The 22,247-nt window shown below is 30.0% G+C and overlaps 1 protein-coding gene across 1 annotated transcript in view; it reads left to right on the top strand.

Moving 5' to 3' along the window:
* The window catches only part of LRP1B (LDL receptor related protein 1B), a 1,653,662-nt gene that overhangs the window by 1,442,350 nt on the left and 189,065 nt on the right, over nt 1–22,247 (top strand). The window contains exons 58-60 of the mRNA XM_006921044.1: nt 3,304–3,426; nt 5,493–5,674; nt 11,864–12,063. Of these exons, the coding sequence (XP_006921106.1) occupies nt 3,304–3,426; nt 5,493–5,674; nt 11,864–12,063 (505 nt within the window). The remainder of the gene's footprint in view (nt 1–3,303; nt 3,427–5,492; nt 5,675–11,863; nt 12,064–22,247) is intronic.

Genomic DNA, 22,247 nt, shown 5'->3' with positions numbered 1-22,247 from the left:
TATATCCAGTTTTGACTGTGGTCTGTTTGAAATATATCATTTCTGTCAGGGACCATATTCGTAACCACAACTTTATCATAACATTATAGAAATTTTCAAGAAGTTTTAGGCAGTAGAAAAGCATTTTTTTTTTCCTCTCAGAGATTTTGTCTGCATATACAGAATGAGGTAGAAAACAAAATAAATTATCGCTCCACATTTTCTCTTAGCCAAAATAAGTGAAAGACAACAAAATTTTTGCCTTAATTATTTAGGAATATTTTGTGCAAGTTATTTAGGAAGAATGATTAACCCTGATAACTTGAGTTTCATTCTCTGTCATTATTAGTAACAATCTCAAGAAATTTTGTAGCATAAAATTATAACTAGTAGATTTTTTTACCCTATCTAGTGTAATACATAGTTATAGCTAGGCCAATTATAACAAATTTGTATACCACAGTTTAAAAAGGTATCTTAACATGGATTTTAAAAATGAAAATTAATCGAGTAGCTTTCCAATATGTTATCCAATTCAATTCTAACAGTGCCTTTTATACCAGTAAAATTGTATGGTGAAACAAAACACAATTTCCTAAGTTAATCATCTTAAACCAAAGGATACAAATTTTCAGATACAGAAATGAAAAAAAAAATAGGATTTTTATGAAACCAATTTTCAGTTCTGAAACCACTGGGATGGCTCTAGTTTTTTGCATAATTGTGACCATGCCCATAGATGTTTTAATGCTCTTTTCATGTGATTCTGCAAAGAGAACATTGCACTGTTTTCTGTGGGGATGAAGGGTAGGCAGTAGCAAAATGACCATTTTGGCTAGATAGACATGTCAGAATTCAAAGCTTGAATCTCTGTGTTTACAGCTTTGATTAATTATAGTTGGTTTGCTAAATTTGGAATTAGATTTTTATTATATATAAATTGATTATTGTAAAAGAAGAAATAGAATAATTTTACTGAAACTAGGAATTGTGGGTAAATCTTTGCTAAAATTAGAGGCAAGTTTCTCTCTATTTTTTCTCTATATATCTTTAATTTATGCTTCTTCATCTGACTTGCTGACCCATCACAGAAACTTAACCTATGTACCTTATTTATCTGGTGAAAAAAAGAATTTGAATATAAAGAATATTACAGACTACTATTGAAATGAATTTATTCAACCCTTTATAAAACTTCAAATATGTTTAATATATATTTTAGAATTTTGATTGATTTTGCATAGGCAACTTCCTAGATATGTGTATACTCAATATATTTAGTTAAAGAGTCCTCCAGTTTTTAGCTTGTGAATGGGTATTTAGTGAATCTTTGGAATCTATGACTAAGTATCAGTCTTTTTTTTTAGCATTTATAGTCATTATTCTTGATTAGTAATATCATGAGTAAGAAGTATACTTGCATTGATTCATCTGAGCATGGTGAGGAATTTATACTGTCATGTTTACTTCTTTGTGTTTTCTTTTTATTACTAATGGCATGTAATTCTGTGGGGTTAGGTTATTTCATGTTAACTTCATAATTTGGAGCTGATGAAAAAAGAGATAGCCCCTATAAGCCAAATACAAGCATAAAATTTGAACCTATGATTATAAAACCATCACTACTAGAATTTAGCCCTGCTAAGAGAAGATACTGTCATGTTTACTTCTTTGTGTTTTCTTTTTATTACTAATGGCATGTAATTCTGTGGGGTTAGGTTATTTCATGTTAACTTCATAATTTGGAGCTGATGAAAAAAGAGATAGCCCCTATAAGCCAAATACAAGCATAAAATTTGAACCTATGATTATATAACCATCACTACTAGAATTTAGCCCTGCTGAGAGAAGGGGTAAAAAATCAATATTTACCACAACCTTCTCCGAGTCACTTTTATACATAAGCTATCCTTAGTTGGAAAGAAATAAAATCTGAATGATAATAATTTAGCCTTGGCCTGATTCTTATAAAGAACAATATAAATCTAATGCAGTATTATTATTAATATTAAATTCTAAATTTTGAAAATACATAGGGAAACTGAACTCAAAGATAGGAAATATCATCATCCTTTCTCTCCCTCTTCTGCAAAACCAAACCAAAGCAAATGAAAAACCTAACTCCCTGAAGATGCTAATCCTTACCTATAGGACTATAATTACTCTTGAATAACTACTAAAATAATTTGCGACTTAACTACAATTTTAAGGTGTATAATGATGTAAGCAATCTTATATCAAATATAAAGATATTGCAAAGATCTCTTGGGCCTTTGCGAAGTGTCTGTAGTATCAATTACTTTTTAATTTATAAGAGTTTATATATTAATAAACTATTCAAGCCTTAAAATAAGCTAACATAATTGAAATTCTGATCCGAATTTTGTTAGTCCTTTGGGGTAGTAAATCCATAAACCCTAACAATAGATCAGAATTAAACTAACCCCTAAGCAATCGTTTAAACTCCCAGATACTGATGTACAGTACTCAAACAAAATCAGTCAAACTGGACTGGAAAACTGCTAAATCAAAGAGCTATAGAATTGGGAAACCCTCCAGCTGAATTCCTGTTCAGTTTTGTTACCTGATAAAAAATGCATAACCATGAGTATGAAGTGAGGCTTTTTCTCAATTTCCACCATGTGGAATAAAAAGATGTTAACTATACAGTTCCTTGTTGGTTTAATATCTATGGCTATAACTTTTAAATTCTAATATGGCACTGTATTGCCTAAGACGCTATGCAAAACATAAAAAGAAAAAAAAAAGAATAGAAAAGAAAAAAAAATCATTTATGTAGTTGAGACAAAAGTTTTTGGAGAGATTAAAATTTCTAAACCTTCTTTACTGACTTTAATCAGATGACTGTCCAGGGCTCATCATAAATATTCAGGTGTCTTGATTTTTCTAATTTGGTTGTATGTTCTTTTCTGGTTACTTTATAGAATAGATAATAATGGCATCAAATTTATACTTAATAATAACCTATAGAACTAGTCTTTCACTTTATTTCTACAAATGAAGTAATTTTGCTTGTTTTGTTTTTTCTTACTGGATATTTACTTAAGCCATTACTTATAAACATTCTAAAGTTGTTGTGCCCTACTTGGAAAATATTTTCAAATAAATTTGCAACATCTTAAGTGTATGGTATAGGAAAAATGTAAACTATGATGCTTTTAAAAATAATTGCTTACAAATGCTATTCTTGTATTAACTATAAATATTTAGGTACAAAGGGAGATAATGATTCTTATAAACAAATGTTTAAAAATAATTTCTATTAATTATTAGTCAAACCCATTACTTTTTTATTATTTTTAGGGATTAAACAATGTTATTGCTATAGACTTTGATTACAGAGAAGAATTCATCTACTGGATTGATTCCAACCGACCCAATGGCAGCCGCATAAATAGAATGTGTTTAAATGGAAGTGATATTAAGGTAACTAGATATTGCAATAATGAGATTATTGGATATTTTATTGGTGTGGTTCAATTGAATAAAAAATGTTATTCGATGGTAATGTTATAACTTGTAGAATGTATTAGGTTGGTTTGAATTTCATATTTTTACAATATAAGTTAACACATACTTTAAATATGAAATAGGAGGCTTTTTTATTCTTATGTTTCATCATAACACTATTATTTGCAATAAGATAAAAATTATATTAAGTAAATAAAATGTGGACCCTTATTAACAGCCCTAGAAAATGTGATAGATGCTTTTGGCTTGAATGATTAGTGCCTCAGATTCAATTGTGTTGATTTATATAAAATAATAAGTCGAGTCTGAGAATTTGTAATTGAAAAAAAAATTCGATTGTAGATTAAAATTGCACAACTATTAAAATTAACCTACTGTAGATGAAAATAATTGAATGCATTTGTGTAAAATCATTAATGTTCTGATTAGACAGCATCATAATTAAATACATGTCACATTCTAGATATCAGATACTTGGCATCAATTCTGTGTATCTCGACTTTTAAAATAAAATTATTTGTGCTGTATATATACAATAAAATTTACTATAAAGAAATTTAAATTCAAGTAAATAAAATGCATTAATTTAACTTTTTTAGTCATTATATCATACAGACATTTTTGGTGGAAGCAATCAATTCTGAAAATATTCATTAAGTCTTGAAATCTGTACACATAATTCCAAAACTACAATCAGATTGAATTCTGGTAATACATAACAACCGTTTTAGTTATAGTATATGTAATGAAACATCAGTATATGATATAGAACAAAGAAACATATAATTTTTCCATTTTATCATTTATTTGACAATTTATATAAAAACTATGAAAGTTGAATTATTTAAATTTGATTATATATTTTTTATAAGATATTTAAAAATTTTAGTTATCTTTATGTTTTTTGAAGATGTTTTAACATTTTTAAAGGACATTAATTCTCAACTGTTTTGCTAATACTATCTTACTACTACTTTAAATTATGTCATAACATAGGGTTACAAAATAAATTTTTCTTTTGCGGGATTAATAATTCACTGATTCTCATTAAAGTTGTCAGACATTACAAGTTTCCATATTTAGAATTTGGGGAAAGTAGAAAAGATGACATAGAGTCAATGTAGTAGATTGATATCATTAATTTTTTAAAATGTTTACATTGTCACTTTTTAATATATTCTTACTATTTATGGCATTCAGGAAAAGGTTACTACAAAATGTCATTAGTATTTTCAAGTTTCAATTGCTTCTTTCGCACAGTCCTCAAAGCAAATGATAACTGAGAAATAGCAGTCTTATAGATCAAGAATTTTGGACTATTTTATATACATCATATTTGTACGTAAGAAGCTGATATTTTTATTATATTTGATATTTCACAGGTTAGAATTGAAGACAATAGTTGTTTGAGAATAGTTTTACTTCCCTTTGATTAGGTTAAAATACTTAGCTAATGTATGCCGTGTGTGTGTGTGTGTGTGTGTGTGTGTGTGTGTGTGTGTGTGTGTGTACGCGCATGCGCACGCTAGCGCGTGATTTCTGTCCTTGTAGATTATTTAAATATGGAAAGGGCATTTGGGGGAATAGTGAATGTTATTGGTATCTCCACTAGAACCTGTTAAAGATGCATATCAATATTTGTGTGTGTGTGCGTGTGTGTGTGTGTATGTGTGTGTATAGTTGTGTGATAGAACTTTTGCCCCAAATTTTAAGAGAACATATAAACCATAATGAAAATGTGATTGATAACTGTGCAGCTGTCCAACAGCTTTTTAATTTTTATTTTGATGTTTTGTTCTTAAACTAATGTAATTTCTAGGGGCCTGACTACATATTAAGTAATTTCTCACAAACAAGTAAGTGATTTTGTTAGGGTAAATTGTTCTATGTTTTATGTTTATCCGAATTTCATTTCTAATGTTTAAATAGAATTCTAAATTTCTGTAAAAATAAATAAGAAATTATTCAATTTTTACTCTAGGCATTTATACTGTTAACTTTTAAAATTCTTATTTTATTAGGTAGTGCATAACACAGCTGTTCCCAATGCACTTGCTGTTGATTGGATTGGAAAAAACCTCTACTGGTCTGACACAGAAAAGAGGATCATTGAAGTATCCAAACTCAATGGCTTATATCCTACTATACTCGTTAGCAAAAAGCTGAAGTTTCCCAGGGACCTGTCTTTAGATCCTCAAGCTGGGTTTGTAACAACATTTAAAATCCTAAATTAAGAATTAAGACAGTGGATTACAGTTAGTATGGTAAATCCTGTTACGTAGGTTTTAACATGGAAACCAATGTAAAGTGTGAATGTGTAGAAATTTTTATTAAGGAATCGAAATAAAAAATGTGAAAAATATATTAAATGATGGGGCTTTACAGCAAGTATATTTCAAAGTTTTAAACAAAACTTTTTCTAACTGATCAATAAACATATTGTAGAAATGAATAAAACACAGATTTTTTTCAATTGTAATACCTTTAAATCTTGGAGGAAAAGCAGATGAAGAGCAAACTCTTGGACCACATTTTACAGTGTATGTGGCACTCACAGATATGGATGATATAATTTCTGTACCACTTTAGAGCAGGAGACATAAGTAATATACATGGATAATAAATAACAAGGTACATTTTTCATATATTCAAAAGGAATTGCACAATGGGGATACCAAGAAAGATTCTTACTGAAGCTATGTTTTATTTGCATTTTATTGTGAGACTGGACAACAAGTCATTTTAAGGATCAAGGACAGAAGGCCGGAGATTTCAAAAGAGGGATGAACACAAATTAAGGTGTCAAAGCTGTCTAGTGTATGTTTGCTAAAATTCTATAGATTATCACCATTATCATTTACTTTCAATTATGTTGTTTTGGTAGGTAGAGAATACATGTCATTCCATTCTCTTTTGCACTATAATTTAGAGTGATTACATACTCTAACATGATTTCTGTAGAAGTTCAACCTATCCAACATGCTTGTTAAAATAACAAGCTTAGAGAAAAATTTTATATTTTAAAACAGGACACATTCACAGTAACAATTATTACCATAATTGTAATGCTCTAAATTTTCTGTCTTAATTATTTTCACATATGTTTTACCAAGTCACTGCTTTCATCATAACTTATGCAACAATTAATTTTTCCTTCTTGCTAATATATTGACTGCTTTTCTGGTCTTTTATGTTCATAACTGACAAGGTAATCATGTTATAGTATATTTTATAACTTAATTTAAAACATTAATTTGAGTAAAAGAAGTACTTAATAAAGAAGACTACTGTATTATTATGTTTCCAAGGTAATGTGCAAGTTTTAACTTTTCACTATACAATTATGTAACCATTTTGTTACATTTAATTATTATTATTTTTTTTACCATAGCAAGAAATTTTGATTTTTTTTTTTCTATTTTAACTAAAACAGAGTCATAAGAGAATCTGTTTCTCTATAAATTTCAAGAAATAATGGCCAGGTATACTAAATTTGGTTATCATAATTCATTCATAAGAATGTGAATAATTTAATTTCTTTTGTATTTTATCAGAGGATATTTATTTTACTGTGTCCAAACCATTGTCCTTTTCTTCAAAGTCAATAGCTGGATTAGCTTATCATTTTATACTATTCAAGATGTTTCATTTTCTCAATGAAAGAAACATTACCTGTTGATAAAATAGTATTGTGCAATTTCCTAGTCATAAAGCAAAAACTGCATCCTAGTCTAATGAACACAGCTGAATCTAGCTTTAAGTTTTATATCTCCCAGCTTATAGTTATTACCCATAGACTAAAAGCAGCCTTAAGTTATCATCAGCATAAACCCAACCATCAAAAGTGTCGATTAAAACAGTGAAGTATTAAATTATTGTGGATAGTATGAAAGATTCCCTTGACTTCATTTTTGAATAATATTTGGATTATAATATGGATATGCCATATTATAAGCAAAGAAATAGATAAAAATTGAATCTTTTTATGAAATAATTAAAGCCACCTATTCTAACAGTTAAAATTTAATGACAACTTTTTATTCATGCTATTGTCTTAGTTCCTCAGAGTGAGACAATGAGGAAACCAGAATCTTAGCTTTTATGAGATGAGCTTTAGGGTGAAAATGCCATAATTGTCTCAAATATTGGGCAATCCTGCTTCAAAAATGGCAACTTATATTGTAAGATTATTTAATGAAAATGCAGTTGAATCTTTCTACGTCAGATTAACGATGTTATTTGCATATGTTTTGAATAATCCAGTACTATTGATCTCTCTTTCCTTGAGAGGTGTAATTTTTGTCCTGATAATTAGTGAAGAATAAGGCATGGATTTGTTAAGGGAGGATGAATACCACTTCTATAACATTCTATAACATTTTAGACTAATGTAATGAAGCACTAAATATTTAGGAAGTAGCTTGGTGGTCCTTTCTATCTTTTGATAAGAGTATGTCAATTATCACAATATCAGTTTGGATATGGTGGTTATCAAGCGTGGTAAAGAAGATACAAGTAGACAGATCATGTTCCTGGCTGTTATATTTAAATTCAGCTGAAGTTCAATTCTTCTAATCATTTTGTTATCTGGTTTAGTTTGGGAATTAATGCTCTAATTTATCATAAATTTTGAGTAATTAAAATCATTTACATTGGATATTTATGAGTTATTTATATAGAATATATATACTTATATATATACACTTTAAAGTAGAACATAAAATATAATTGATGTTACAACTGTGCTGAGCATAATTTTATCTTTTTAGATGAATAAGATGTCAATTCAGTTACCATAACAAAAAATATTATAATAGACATTAAAATATGTGATAGTCATAGTTAACAGAAAATAAATTTATCTATTCATTCACTTATTCACCTCATTTTTTTTTTATCTTTAAGTGTATATCTGACACTATTCAAGGTAGGAGTATAAAGATAAAAGGCACAGTGCCTGCCTCCAATTATTTTGTCACATGGATAGTCAGATGAGTAAATAATTAGAATAAACTACAATAACACATTTAAGTAGAGAAAACAGAAAATGTTACTATCTCAACTGAGATCATAGATAAGATGGGTGAAGTTAGAATTAACCAGATAATTAGGTGCACTTCAGAGCAGAAGCTGTTTTAGACAAAAAGAACAAACTCTAGGAAAACAAAGACACATAAAAGAGCTTGACATCTTGGGAAGAACTCATACAGTTGAAACAAATTAAGTACACATAACTGTGAAATTTTGATACCAATTCACTTTACAGAGGTAAAAAGAGCTAGGAATATATCAAAACAAAACACAATACAACAGGGACAACAATACAAACCTTACAAGGCTTCTTGCTTGGGCAAACAGGTAACTAGAAGAAAAATTTCCCCCATGAAATAAAAAATACAGGAAAAGGGGCAGATATAAGAGAAAGATATGATCAGTTTGTAAATCTATTGGATTGAGAGTTCCCATATAATATTAATAATGAAGATAATACCACTTCTATAACATTTTACGAATTAGAAAACTATCTTTGAATTTTATCACTTTAGATGCTTATACTGTTTACTCAGAGTCTCTGGGAAAGATGACTATTTTTACTATTATTCTTATAGTACAAATAAAAAAAAAATTCAACCTCAAAATGGCCAAGTGACTTCCTAAGAGTCGTTTAGGTAAAAGATTTTATGTCACCACATATTTGACCCCTTTAACCCCATCTATCTCTCTCCCCACTCTCTGGTAAACACTAGTCTATTATCTATGTCTATGAGTCTCTGTTTGTTTGTTCTGTTCATTTATTGCTTTTAGGCTTATATCCCACATATAAATGATATCTTGTGATTTTCAACTTTTTCCGTCTGGCTTATTTTGCTTAGCATGATTATCTGGAGGTCCAGCCAAGTTGTCGCAAAAGGCAGTATTTCATCTCTTCTTATGGCTGAGTAATATTCCATTGTATATATGTACCACTGCTTCTTTAGCCAAACATCTATCATAAGACACTTCAGTCACTTCCATGTCCTGGCCACCGTGAATAATGTTGCTATGAACAAGATCAATTCTTAGTTTTTTGAGGAACCATCATACTGTTTTCTATAGAGGCGGTACCAATTTGCAGTCCCACCAGCAGTGTATGAGAGTTCCTTTATCTCCGCATCCTCTCCAGCGTTTGTTATTACTTGTCCTGTTGATAACAGCTATTATAACAGATGTGAGATGGTATCTCATTTTGGTTTTGATTTTCATTTCCCTAATAGCTAGAGATGTTGAGCATCTTTTCATATGTTTGTTGGCTATCTGTATGTTTTCTTGGGAGAAGTGTCTGTTCAGGTCCTCTGCCCATTTTTGATTGAATCATTTCTTTTTATGTTGTTATTGAGTCGTATGAGTTCTTTGTAAATTTTGGATATTAGGCCTTTGTTGGAGGCAGTGTTTGCAAATATATTTTCCTTTTTAAATGGTTGTTTCTTTACCTTGTTGACAGTTTCTTTTACTGCACAGAGCTTTTCAGTTTGATGTAGTCCCATTCATTTATTTTTGCTTTTACTTCCCTTGCCTTTGAGGTCAAATTCATAAAATCCTCTTAAGTCCAAGGTCCTTGAATTTAGTTCCTATGTTTTCTTCCATGCGTTTATTGTTTCAGTTCTTATATTCAGGTCCGTAATCCATTTTGAGTTAATTTTGGTGATAGACAACAATATGTTTTATTTTTGACGGAGATTTTCATTTGTTTTTCTTTTCTAGTAGTCTGTTTACAGTAGTACCATAAGAAAATAATACTAGATGCTATTTTGAATTTGAACTATATTTTAATGCAAATGTATTGAGACTTACTTTATATACTCAGTATATCAATTTTTGCCAATATGTATAATGATGTTGCAAATAAATTAAGAAAAGACACATTTTATGCTTCTGTATCTGGGCTTATGCTGTACTTTCTTCCTAAGATGCCCTTCTGCTTTTTCTTCAATTGAAATAATTTTCCATGTTTTCAACAACAGCAGAAAATATCACTTCTGTGAAAAATTCCCCAATTGTGCCTAAGCAGATACCACATATTGAACACATAACATTATATTACTGTTTTATTTATTTTTTAATTATTCATTTATTTTTATTGAGATATAATTGACATATGAAATGTTAGTTTCAGGTGGATGACTATTGTGGGTGTAAATATTTATCTATCTAGAAAATGAGTTCCATTAGTAAAAAAGCCATGGTTTAATCACTGTTTGCACCTAACACAGACATTGTTAAATTCACTGTTAAAGGGAATAAAAAATGGACAATTGGATGTACCCAGCACATAGGATTATAGCCACAAGGACATTGTACCTGCATCTATACACAAACCAATATATTGGTATGTAAATAATCTGCATGTTTCAAAGAAAAGTGTCATAAGGGAAGTTTTGTTGTGAGGAAATGAAAGGCATACCAAGAATGAAAATTCAGTTTTAGATTTCTGTGGGGAGACAAAGAAATATTTTATTAAACTAACCAGTCACATAAAAAAAATTTCTCTACTCTTTTTTAAACCTAGATTTACATATTTAGGCAAAAAACACAGGGAATGAACATCAAGAATTGATTTTATAATTCTAAGTCAATAATAATTGAAGCTGAGAGAAAATACTCTGAATTTATTCTCCAAATACAGGGGGGAAAAAAAAACAGTAAAAACTGTGAGCAGACTTCTATTTTAATTTATTTGAAAGAAATATAATGTATTATATTGAACAGTAAATGACATCATCAGTAATAACAAAAGACTATTGCTATGGTTACAAGCAGATGTTCTTTTATATGTTTATACTTTATTATAACTTACAGAATAGATATTATTTGGGGCTAAGATTTTTCAGAGGTGATCTCAAGTACATATTATATGGGTGAAATTTAGACCTCTCCTTCTGACATTTTCATTTAAGTTCTCATTTTTCAGCTTTAATTATTTGCAACAAAGTACGACATTGGACAATTGCAGAATCAAGCAAGTATAATGTATTCTTCTGTAATGAATTTTGAATTTTTCATATGTAACGAACCAAAAGAAGTCTGTATAGTTTTATTTCTCCAATACTATAAATGCATTTTGAAGATTTACATCTGTTAGTTTGGGGCATTTATAATTTGTTAACGCATGAAAAAATATATATGTGAGTTTGTATGCTAAGAGAAACATGTCTAACCTTATATGGATATTTAAAAGTATGCTATACATTACCAAAAAAATCATAAGAAATGTTTGCATTGAAGTATGCTTCTTAGAAGCTACAATTATAGAGATACCAAAAAGTAATTTTGGAAAGCTGAGCAAGTGAAAGACTGTGTAATGTTTACTACTTGAGTGTCCATAAACAAAATGGCTATTGATTTTCTTTCCTAGGTATTTGTATTGGATTGACTGCTGTGAGTATCCTCACATTGGTCGTGTTGGAATGGATGGAACCAATCAGAGTGTTGTCATAGAAACCAAGATTTCTAGACCTATGGCACTAACAATAGATTATGTCAACCACAGACTCTACTGGGCTGATGAAAATCACATTGAATTTAGCAACATGGATGGATCTCATAGACACAAAGGTTGGTCCAGTAATACAAATGATTCAGTAATTTACCAGTGCATAAATTATTTGTTTAGAAAAATATATATTAATTATATATATTTTCATCAAATAAATTTCTTAATTTAAGATTGCTTATCATACTCCTTTATGACACCATTGATAAATAAGAAATTAAATATATTTATTCAGAACTTGTATAATCATTCATAACAATTATTTTAATACTATCTAGGTTTTCTCTAATTGTACTTTCTAAACAGTTTTTATAGTAAATCAACAATATCTTATAAGTTAATATAAAAATATATCCTAACTGATTTTAAACAGAAGGATATTTGCTTGTAAACATAAGGTCATTATTACAATCTGGTAGGGTTGAGTTTTCTTAAAACACTAAGGAAAAGTATAATTCTTTAAAGACAGTGAAGTAATATTATTTTAAAGTTATTAATTATATTACATACATGATTAAATTTATAATTTTCTAATCAACAGTGGCAACAAAATTTAACATGGAAAACAGCTTTTAATTTAGTGTAAAATTCAAGAATGATTATAATTTGAATATGAATTTAAAACTCTACGGATACTTTATTGTTCTATATTTTATAACTAAATAGATTTCAAATCTAAGTATAAAACAAATGAATGTAGCAATTGGACATGAGGGAGTTAATACTAGAATCAGGGATGGGGGAGAAGTCAGAGAAAAAATAGCTGAGGATGCGGAAATAAAGAAGAATAATGGAGAAAGACATGGTAAAGAAAAATAAGGTTGGAAGATGACATGGATATAACAGAAACAATGAACAAGTCAAATGAACACAAAATATTTGAGGTGTAGGTAGCTATTTAAGGATTTGATTTTTTCCCGAATGAAGAAGAGACATACACGTTTATTGATTTTTAATGACATAATGTCACTTTTGTTATTAGGTGTTTTCATCTACAAATATCTCAGAAAGTACGAGTTTCACGGAAAGATCCCAAATAAAGTTTACATATAAGTATAGACTAGCTTATCAGACTGTTTTCTTCTCTGGAATAAGCTTAGAACAAAACTCCTGGTGGAGGGAAAGAAGAGAGGTGGTAAGGAAGATTATTGATTATCTAATCATCTGGTGAGTCCCTGCAAATGTATAGAGTCCAGAGAACAGAGAAGGATGGTACCACAGAATTAATTAATTAATTAATAAAGTAAAAATCACTGAAGTCACATCATTTTATAATTTTGCGTTAGTTCTTCTCAGTTACTATTTAAACAAATTCATCCTTCTAACTAAAAATGCTAACAGAACTTTTAGAGGTTCTTTTTTAAGGGTAAGAATATTGAGGTATGACAAGTATAGTTGGATGAGTCACTTATTTAGGTGTTGGCATTTCAATTATAGATATAAAGAAACTCCTGAAGATGCAATTTGAGTGAAGAATGCTTTGCAGATCACTTTAGAATTTAATTACAGCAAAAGTCATGTTGGCAAATCGAAATCACACTTAGAATTCAGCAGTTATATCTCCTCCAAAGAATCAATAATGTAATGTTTTGCAACATTCTTAGATGATATAATTGGAAGTTTTATTTTGGCAATCAGTATTTTCCCCATGTAACCATGAACCTGTCCATTTTTAATATCAGTATAAAGTACTAATTTGTTGTGAAGGTATTACTTTGTACCAAAATTTTACTGTACAATAAAATGTAAACAATTTCTGGCCAAATAGATAGACATTAATAGTATATTACAGCATCAAGTATTTGCTTATTTTTTAAACCTCTGTGTCTAAAATAACAAAAACTGTAGCCAAAAATGTTGTTATTAGAAACTATTGATTCCTTCCCCAATTAATTGTTTAAATATCATGTCAGATGGTAGGTGACTAATGCTTTGAAAACTTAATATGAAATTAAGTGCATATAAGTATAGTGTTCCTCAATCATGGTACAGATGTTTACTTTGGATAGAGGGACATATATTGCCGAGAAAAATGGTCCTAAATCTATTAAAGAGTAAAACATTTGGCTGAAAGTTATTCAGGTACAATGTTATTAATATTTTAAAATTTGATTTTGAAAATACCTTGAGGCAGGGAGAAAGGGAAGTGAAAGAGTTACTATCTTTAGAAATATTTTCTTATGATGGCTTTCTCAGAAGACTAGTGAAAAAAATTATTAAGTGCCTTATCAGATATCTGTCAATATCAGAATGCAAGCCCATGATTACTTGGTAGTTACTAATGAGCAACTAATTGTAGGCAGCATGAATTATGCCAACTCTACAACCAATGAAAAAGCCATTCTTTGCCATGTTTGAAATAGGATTTTTCTGCTTCTTGTATTTACTCTAGGTGTAATTGGAGGTGCAAAATGAAGATATTATATCAATAACAATATTTGTATTAGTTTGGTCATTGACCTCTTTTTTTCTCTTAACGAGACTAGTATAATTATTCTCATTAATTAAATTTATTAAAACTGGGGTCAGACTTTATCATAAGTATGGGATGTGCCAATACCGAAAGAATAATTTGAGAATATGAAAGATGTATGAGAAATTTCAGAATTATATTTTTATAAGTAAAATTTTAATAATGGAGAAAAATTACATTTTGAGTTGAACATTAAAGTTTAGAAAGCTTACCTCCCCCCTAAAAATATGATCTGATTAAAACCAGACAGTAGTTCCAGAAATGAAGCATTATTTTGTTATTATTTGTCCAGCCCAGGGACTTCTAAAGGTTCTGAATTTTGTACCCTAACCAATATATCAGGTTACCTCCAAGGTATATCTGACTTGCAATTGGCTTGAGAATTGGCTTAAGAATTTCCATCATATTTCTTTGCTACTTCTTCTACCTAACCCACCTTCCTACCAAGTCTAAACACTACATTGCAAACAACAACAAAATATTAGTTGATTCGCTAGGTCAGGAACATTCGGTTGCAATCTTAGTCACATGAACCTCTCCTTAATGCCTGTGTATATCATTCTACTGTTTTTTTACACTAATAATTCTATAATTATATAAAAATAACAATTATATAATACCATGAGGTATTATGCATGCTACTGCATAACTGAGTCAATTTATTTTAAATCAAATTTTCAGTGTTTTTTTTTTTTTTTTTTTATTTCTCTGATTTCTTTCCTTTGGTCTACCCATTCATTCATTCATTTATTCACTTATTTATTCAACAAACATTTACTGATGTTTCTTTTGTGCCACACATTATGCTGAGTCCTGAAGTTATAAAGATGAGTAAGTCTCTGTCTTTAAAAAACTTTCAGTTAAATGAGAAAAACTAATGTGCAAGTAAAGATATAAATTAGATTGGGTTAGAGGTATATGCAAAATATTATGAAAATGCAGGTAGGAATATGAAAGCCATGACCTAAGTGAGGGGTTCTTTGAGAAGTCTAAAAGATGTAATTTCGGCTCTCCATATAGGAAAATGTAGAAGGATTCTTCACACAGAGGATGTAGCATGTTCAAAGATGTAATAGAGTCTTGAAACAGCAAAGGGTTTACATAATTTGGCTATGACTAGAAGTCCTATAAGAGGGCGATAATGACATTAGATAATGACAAGGACAAATTGCAGCCGGACTGTGACAGGGTTTGTATGCTATGTAATTTAGAATTTATTCTTTAGGTCATGGGGAGCCATTGAAGGTGTTTAGTTGATAGAGTGCTCTTATTAGATTTGACAACACCATGGAAAATGAAAGACTCTGGAAGGGCAACCAATTTTGAGGCTGTTAAAATATTTCAGGAGAAAATACTTGAAGTGATTATAGCTGTGGGAATGGGGAGAAAGTTTTACGTTTGGTAGTCATTTAGCAGAATAAATAAGAGAGATCTGTAAGCTTGAAATAGTAGAAATATTGGCAGTTGAGTTGCAAACACTAAGTGAATAGTTTATGTTATTGTCAACTTAGCTAGGAAAATATAAAATATCTCATTATTTGAAGACATTAATTTCATATATATTTTTATACTTTTTAAATAATTAAAATATATACCAATACTAAGATTAATAGCTCTGCTGAGAGGTACATTGATTTTAACAAAAGAATTAGCATAAAAGACATTCTAAAGATGTGGTCAAACATTTTCTATTGTATATTTTTCTAAAAAAAAACACTTAAGAACACCTGATAATTTACCTAAAAGAAAGATTGCAAATGAGTAAATTTCTCTACTTCTTCTTTATCTTAAGACATAAAATATGATCGATGAGAGACTTGGTGATTCAGTGTTCTTCAGATTGAAATATTTAGTTTTTAAACTTATATGTCTTTATATTAAAAAAAAGAATGATTCTAAGTATATTCTAAGCAGAATGATTCTAAATAATAATATTTTTCATACATGTCTATATATTGGAACTGATTCTTTACAATTTCCAAAGCACAACCCTCCTCATAGAATTTTAGGCTTTGATTGTGGATAAGAAGTAATAAACTTCTGTTTCAGTACAGATATTTAAGTGAAAGGATATCATCAGACTGGAAGAAGCAAACCTTTAGGATCTTAACAGAAGTTTAGAGAACCTATAGATGAGGATGATTAGGGTGGAATCTATTGCTAAATAGCTTTTACACCCTGGAAGTTATAGGTAACTTCCTTGGGTCTCCGTTGCTTCATCTATAGAAATAAAGTGTTGGGGGAAAAAAAAAAAACATCAAAAGGGAATTCCGGAATTAAAATTCTAAGCATCCAGTTAGGTGGGTCACATACCCTTTCAGAATCTTTGCCAAATCCAAAAGTTTTAACTTCTAGTTACTCCAATTTAAGCGTGAGAGGGGATGGCAATCTATAATAATCAAATGCTTCTTCACTCAGCCTTGATGAAAATCTCCAATTGCCAATCCAATACTCAGTTTCTTGTGAGTATTATTACAAAAGCTATTGACATCTTTTAAAGTTGAACACTTGGGAACTGATCAAATCAATGAGAAGAGAAGACCTATGTTCTTGAGCATGACATTGTATTAAATATTTGCTCATACTATTACTTATTTTTGACTTTCAATGGAGATTTTCTTAGCCTACTACTGTGATGCTAAGAACTGGAACCATCCTTTTATAAACTCACACTTGTATTAGAAACCTATATTGTTCAAGAAACCTTGCTTGATGCCCTACGTGCTCTTTTAGTCATTCCATCAGGGAACACTATGCTTTAGGTACCATTAAAGCCATTTTGCAGCAAGGAAATAGGTTTAAATAAATTAAGTAATTTGTCCAAAGTCAAATATTTGGTAATCGGAAGAATCAGAACAATAGCTAAATCGTGCCAAAGCCTGCTTTTATTCCATTCTCCATATAGCCTCCTTGTTTTTGAACAGATAATTGACTGCAGATCTGTTACCTGCTTGTTATATTTTCTAATAGAAACAGTTATAGCATAAGGGCACACTTATACAAATAAATGCATATCTATACCTGAATTTCTTCAAATTGATTTAAATAAATTACAAACTATATGAGAAAAATATATGAGAAAAAACAAAAACGTATGCTTCCAGAACATAATTACTGTAAAAGAAAGCATGATCTCATTAAATACAATTTTTCGTGTGTGTTTCTTTGAGAGAGTGAGGAGAGCAATAATATTGTTTAAAAATGTACATCTTCCTTGGTGGGACAGTTTGATGCTACAGTTTGATATTCCAAACTAACTACATCTCCTGCCTAAAGAAAACTTTTACATCTTAGTTAGAAATTCATGTCACAGAATTCCTAGAATTTGGCCACAGTAAAGATCTTTTGTTATTGATTTTATGCATTTCAAAAAGTACTGCCTCCTCTAAATGAAACATCTGTAAAATAGGTTATAAATTTCTCCTGAGAGAAATTTCAGCAATAATTTTGCATTTCTACCTTAACTTAGAAATTCTGTTTTCCATTTAATGAAAAGAAAGTTAAATACCAGAAAATTCTATTTAGGCTACAATTTCATTCTGATTGCTTTTATCAAAGTACATAAATTTGGATTTAATTTTCCTCATTTTCTGTTAGGTGTGCCATTGAACTTGAGATATCTTATAGAGGTGGTTAGCTTCTTGACAAAAAGACTGAAAATACAGTGTGAATAGTAATAACAAAAGAGTGAGCCAAGAAAAAGGTATCTTTGATCTTGAGTTTTAAAATCTATTTGTTCTAGTAAATTTTTTCAGAATACTCTTTTCTGTATCACTAAATGATTTAAACTTATGTTAAATCATTTGATCTTGTACATATTTTATCCAGCATACCGGAAAACTATATACTCATAACTGCTAATTTATCTGAAGAGTAATGGCTGTGTAGGATTCTAAACTATAGTTTATCACTGAACTGTCTTTTACTTTGAGGACAATTTGTTTAAAATTTATGTAATTATGTGACTATGGCTCTTCATTTGTTCTATGCTCTCAGATCTAAAGATTCTATATTGAAGTGTCAGTATTGTAGTCCAATTGAATTGTTTCTTTATTGCTCTGGGAAATCAATGTGTTGTGAGCGGGCTGTTCAGTGTTTGGATTTAAAAATCCAAATCATAACCCATGCAGTGATCATCTAATTCATGTTGGAAAAGGAATCTAGATCTCAGCATGCTACTGGTGAAATAGCATAAAATATATTGAATGGATTTCATTCTGAGGAAAAGAGGACATTTAAAAAGACAAAGGGAGTATTTTGTTGTATTTGGATGCTTAGAAAATTTAAATATCTACTGAAGCCCACCAAAAAAGGAGAGGGAATTTAATAAACACTATCTGCCAATTTCACAATATACTTGAGTGTTTTTTTCTTGGTAAAATATTGCATTTTAGCATTTTAGGAAAACAAAAAATCCTTATCATTCACAGTTCATTACAAACAGTAGACTTCACAAGCTATTTTGTGCCAACAGTGTTGATGTGTTTCTGTTTACAATACAATAAAAGTTAATGAAAGGGAGCAAAACACAATTCAGTTACTATAGAAATGTTCCAGTAAAATAAATTGAAATTAACTGCCTTTTTAAAAAACTTTTAACATTTCAGTATCAATCATGTCTTCTAGTCGTGTCCCTTGAATAAGACGTTACATTAAATTGCATATATGTTTAAATAGATTGTTATTTTATAAATATCATATATGTTCCATATACTTTAAAAAAAATAAATGTTAAGTATTACTCTGAGTTTTCAGACACTTTCTACAACCTTATCTATCCCAAATATGGCACGATGGGGTACTGGTATATTTGGCTTTGGTCTAGGTTACTCTCTGATTTAGACAAGTTACCTTGCCGCACTATAGTTCAATGTTTTATCCATGGATTGAAACTTCTAATCAATCAGTGATTATCTAACATATCTTTAAGAAATTGGCTGAGGTTGGAACTGAGTCAGAGGAGGACTGTTCTATTTATTCCCTCACTTACCCCTACTTATTCCGAGTACTACTTAGAACGCATTTGAAAATGCTTGTAATATGTTATGCTCTTCTCTGTTTTTATTCTGGAAGCATATTTATAATTGTAGGAATGTTGGAAGACCAGATACTAAATTCATGTAAATGGCTCTACTTGATATATGTCTCAAAGGCAAAGTGCTTTTCAAAGGCTTCAGCTTTCATTAGGAATCTCTAACAATTTCCTAATGCATATGTATGTGGAATATTATAACTTTTATATTTAGTACTTATGGTTAGCTCTGAAAGCACATTTCCAACTATCTCTGAAGCATTGTATCACCAGCAGAAAAGTCCGGAAAATTTCAGAGCAACAGGAATATATCTTTTCTCAAGTTCAGGAAGCAGTGTTACTTTGTTTATTTCAGAGGTTGGAGAGCAGTGTCATCTTTGAGAGAAGATGCTTATAGGCACAGTCTAGTTTTCAAATAAGTGTACTATAATTTGCATTGTCTGCTTTATAAATTCACACATTCATTAAGAGGAATATTCTTTTTACATATGAAATATTAAAATGGCCATATTTGACCATTCATTATGAATAATTTAAAAATATATACGTGAAACAGGAGGAAGAGATTGAATCACATTAAATTAATATTCCTATTCTATATAGAGAGTACATATTATTTGAGGCGATGTGAACAAAAGGAGGCAAGAAATACTAAAAATAGATAAAGGATAACTTCAGCCTCTTAATATTGCCCTTAATCTAAAGAAGAATTCTAAATAATGTATATATTGTACCTTCATATATTACATTTATTTTAAAAAGTTATTTTTTAACATACTTAAATACCTCAGTATAAATTACTGCCTTAAAGAAGGACACATGACTATCGTTTAGAGATTCGATCAGTGTCTATATTTAATAGACAGCTTCATGTCCTACACTCCCAGGTAGTATTAGCTCAGATTTGCTGTGCATTATGACATATGTTGAATGGAAGAACTTTATTTGCCACTCTTTCACTTCAAGGTCTCAGAGATGGATTAATTTTTTGAAAGATCATGGCATTTTTTTACTGGAAAAGAATAAATTTTGAACATTCTATCACAATATTTGGAAATGTTGGCCATCTTTAGTGTTCCTGTCATTTGTTCACACTTTCATTTACTTTGAAAAATAGATTTTGGATTTATTAGCTTGAAATTTTATTTGCAGGACTGTTACTATTAAACAGAGTTTCATTAAAGAGTGGGCTGGAAAAATGTTCATGGAGAAAAATGTTTAAATGGAATATTTTGTAGCCTGCTGTAAATAGACCAGAATAAATAATTAAAAAAAAAAAATAGATTCTGCAAATAATGGCACTCAAGGTAATGCATAATTACTGTCAAAGAAAACATTCTCCTGGCTCTAAGTTTATATAAAGCACACTCTTTTTTGATTGAATATATGTAACTAAAGCTACAGGTACAGCAGTTCTTGGAAATTGGTACACTGTGGCCGTTTTCCTACCCACCCACTCTTCTCTGTTACTCTTCATAAACTAGAAATCATTTTTTACCTACCCACTGAACAAACCATGAATTTTCTACTTTCTTTAGCAGATTTAATCTTCTTCTATAATCTAATTTTATCATCTGTTTACCAGCCTACACTCTTTTTGTAGTCTTTGTTTTAATTCCACATCATTTTTTCTATGCTAATTATTTTTCTTTCAATGCTAATTATTTTCCTTTCAATGCTAATTATTTTCTTTTGTTATTTCCCTCTTCTTTTTGGTTTTCATGCTCTACTCGTTTAATTCATGCTCTAGCTTCTCTACATATCTTATTGTATATTATCCTTCTAGAAAGATATCAGGAAAAATTATTAGTGTCAGGGTCTCTCAGAATAGAGGATTCATAAGCATCCTGATCCTTTTTTCTGGAGTCAGATGTTTTAGTTGGGCTAGTTTGCACAATACTGCCTAGGGAATAGAATTCACTGATGGCTTTTAACCAAAGAAGAAATATGTGAAATTAAAATATTTTAACTGGAAATCTTAACTGGAGGGAGTTCTCGTTATCCCAGCTTTATGTCTTTGCCATGTTCCACATGACTTCTGTGGACCACATCACCCTGGCTTTCACCTTCTGGCCTCAAGTTTGATTGAATCCATGGTAAGCCGGGGATTAGATGGTGAACAAAGGAAGAAGTCAGAGTATTTCTTCATCTCCTTTCCTTTCATGGCCATCCACAGTGGTTTTGCAGTGGCTGAGTTCCTCCATCAAGTGGCCTCTGCTTTTGCTGGGTGGCTCTTTTTTCTTAGCTGCAGCTTTCACCATCTCCTGGTAACAGACCTAGGAAAAATCTATTATCAGTCCCTTGGCCAAGCCCTAAACTCTCTAAATAATTAAGAGGAAAATAATATGACTGCTTGTTGTACCTAAAACTGCCTTCTTAATGTGTTCTGTTTATTACAGGATCTTTGACTATTACAAAAGAGATTTCAAAAGATTAAGAAACAATGAGAGAAGTTAGAATGATGTTGTAATAATTCAGGTGTGAGAGAATGTGTGCCTTTACTTGGGATAATGGCACAAAGAATAAGAAAAATGGAAAAGTCTTAAAATATATTTAAAAGAAAAAGATGAAAGATTTAATATTTTATTTAATATGTTTGTTAACTTTAAGGTTTTAGTAGATTAAGTTTCCAATTATAGCCAATCATAGAACCAGATTGACTTGAATGGATCATTGGATCATTCAGTCATTTTTTCCATCAACACATAATTTTTTTAGAAATATATATAAAGGTTTAAGTT

This window comes from Pteropus alecto, unplaced genomic scaffold (assembly GCF_000325575.1).
Source record: "Pteropus alecto unplaced genomic scaffold, ASM32557v1 scaffold3, whole genome shotgun sequence".
Lineage (NCBI taxonomy): Eukaryota > Metazoa > Chordata > Mammalia > Chiroptera > Pteropodidae > Pteropus > Pteropus alecto.
The sequence above is the reverse complement of the archived record's forward strand: the minus strand, read 5'-3'. Positions and strand labels throughout refer to the sequence as shown.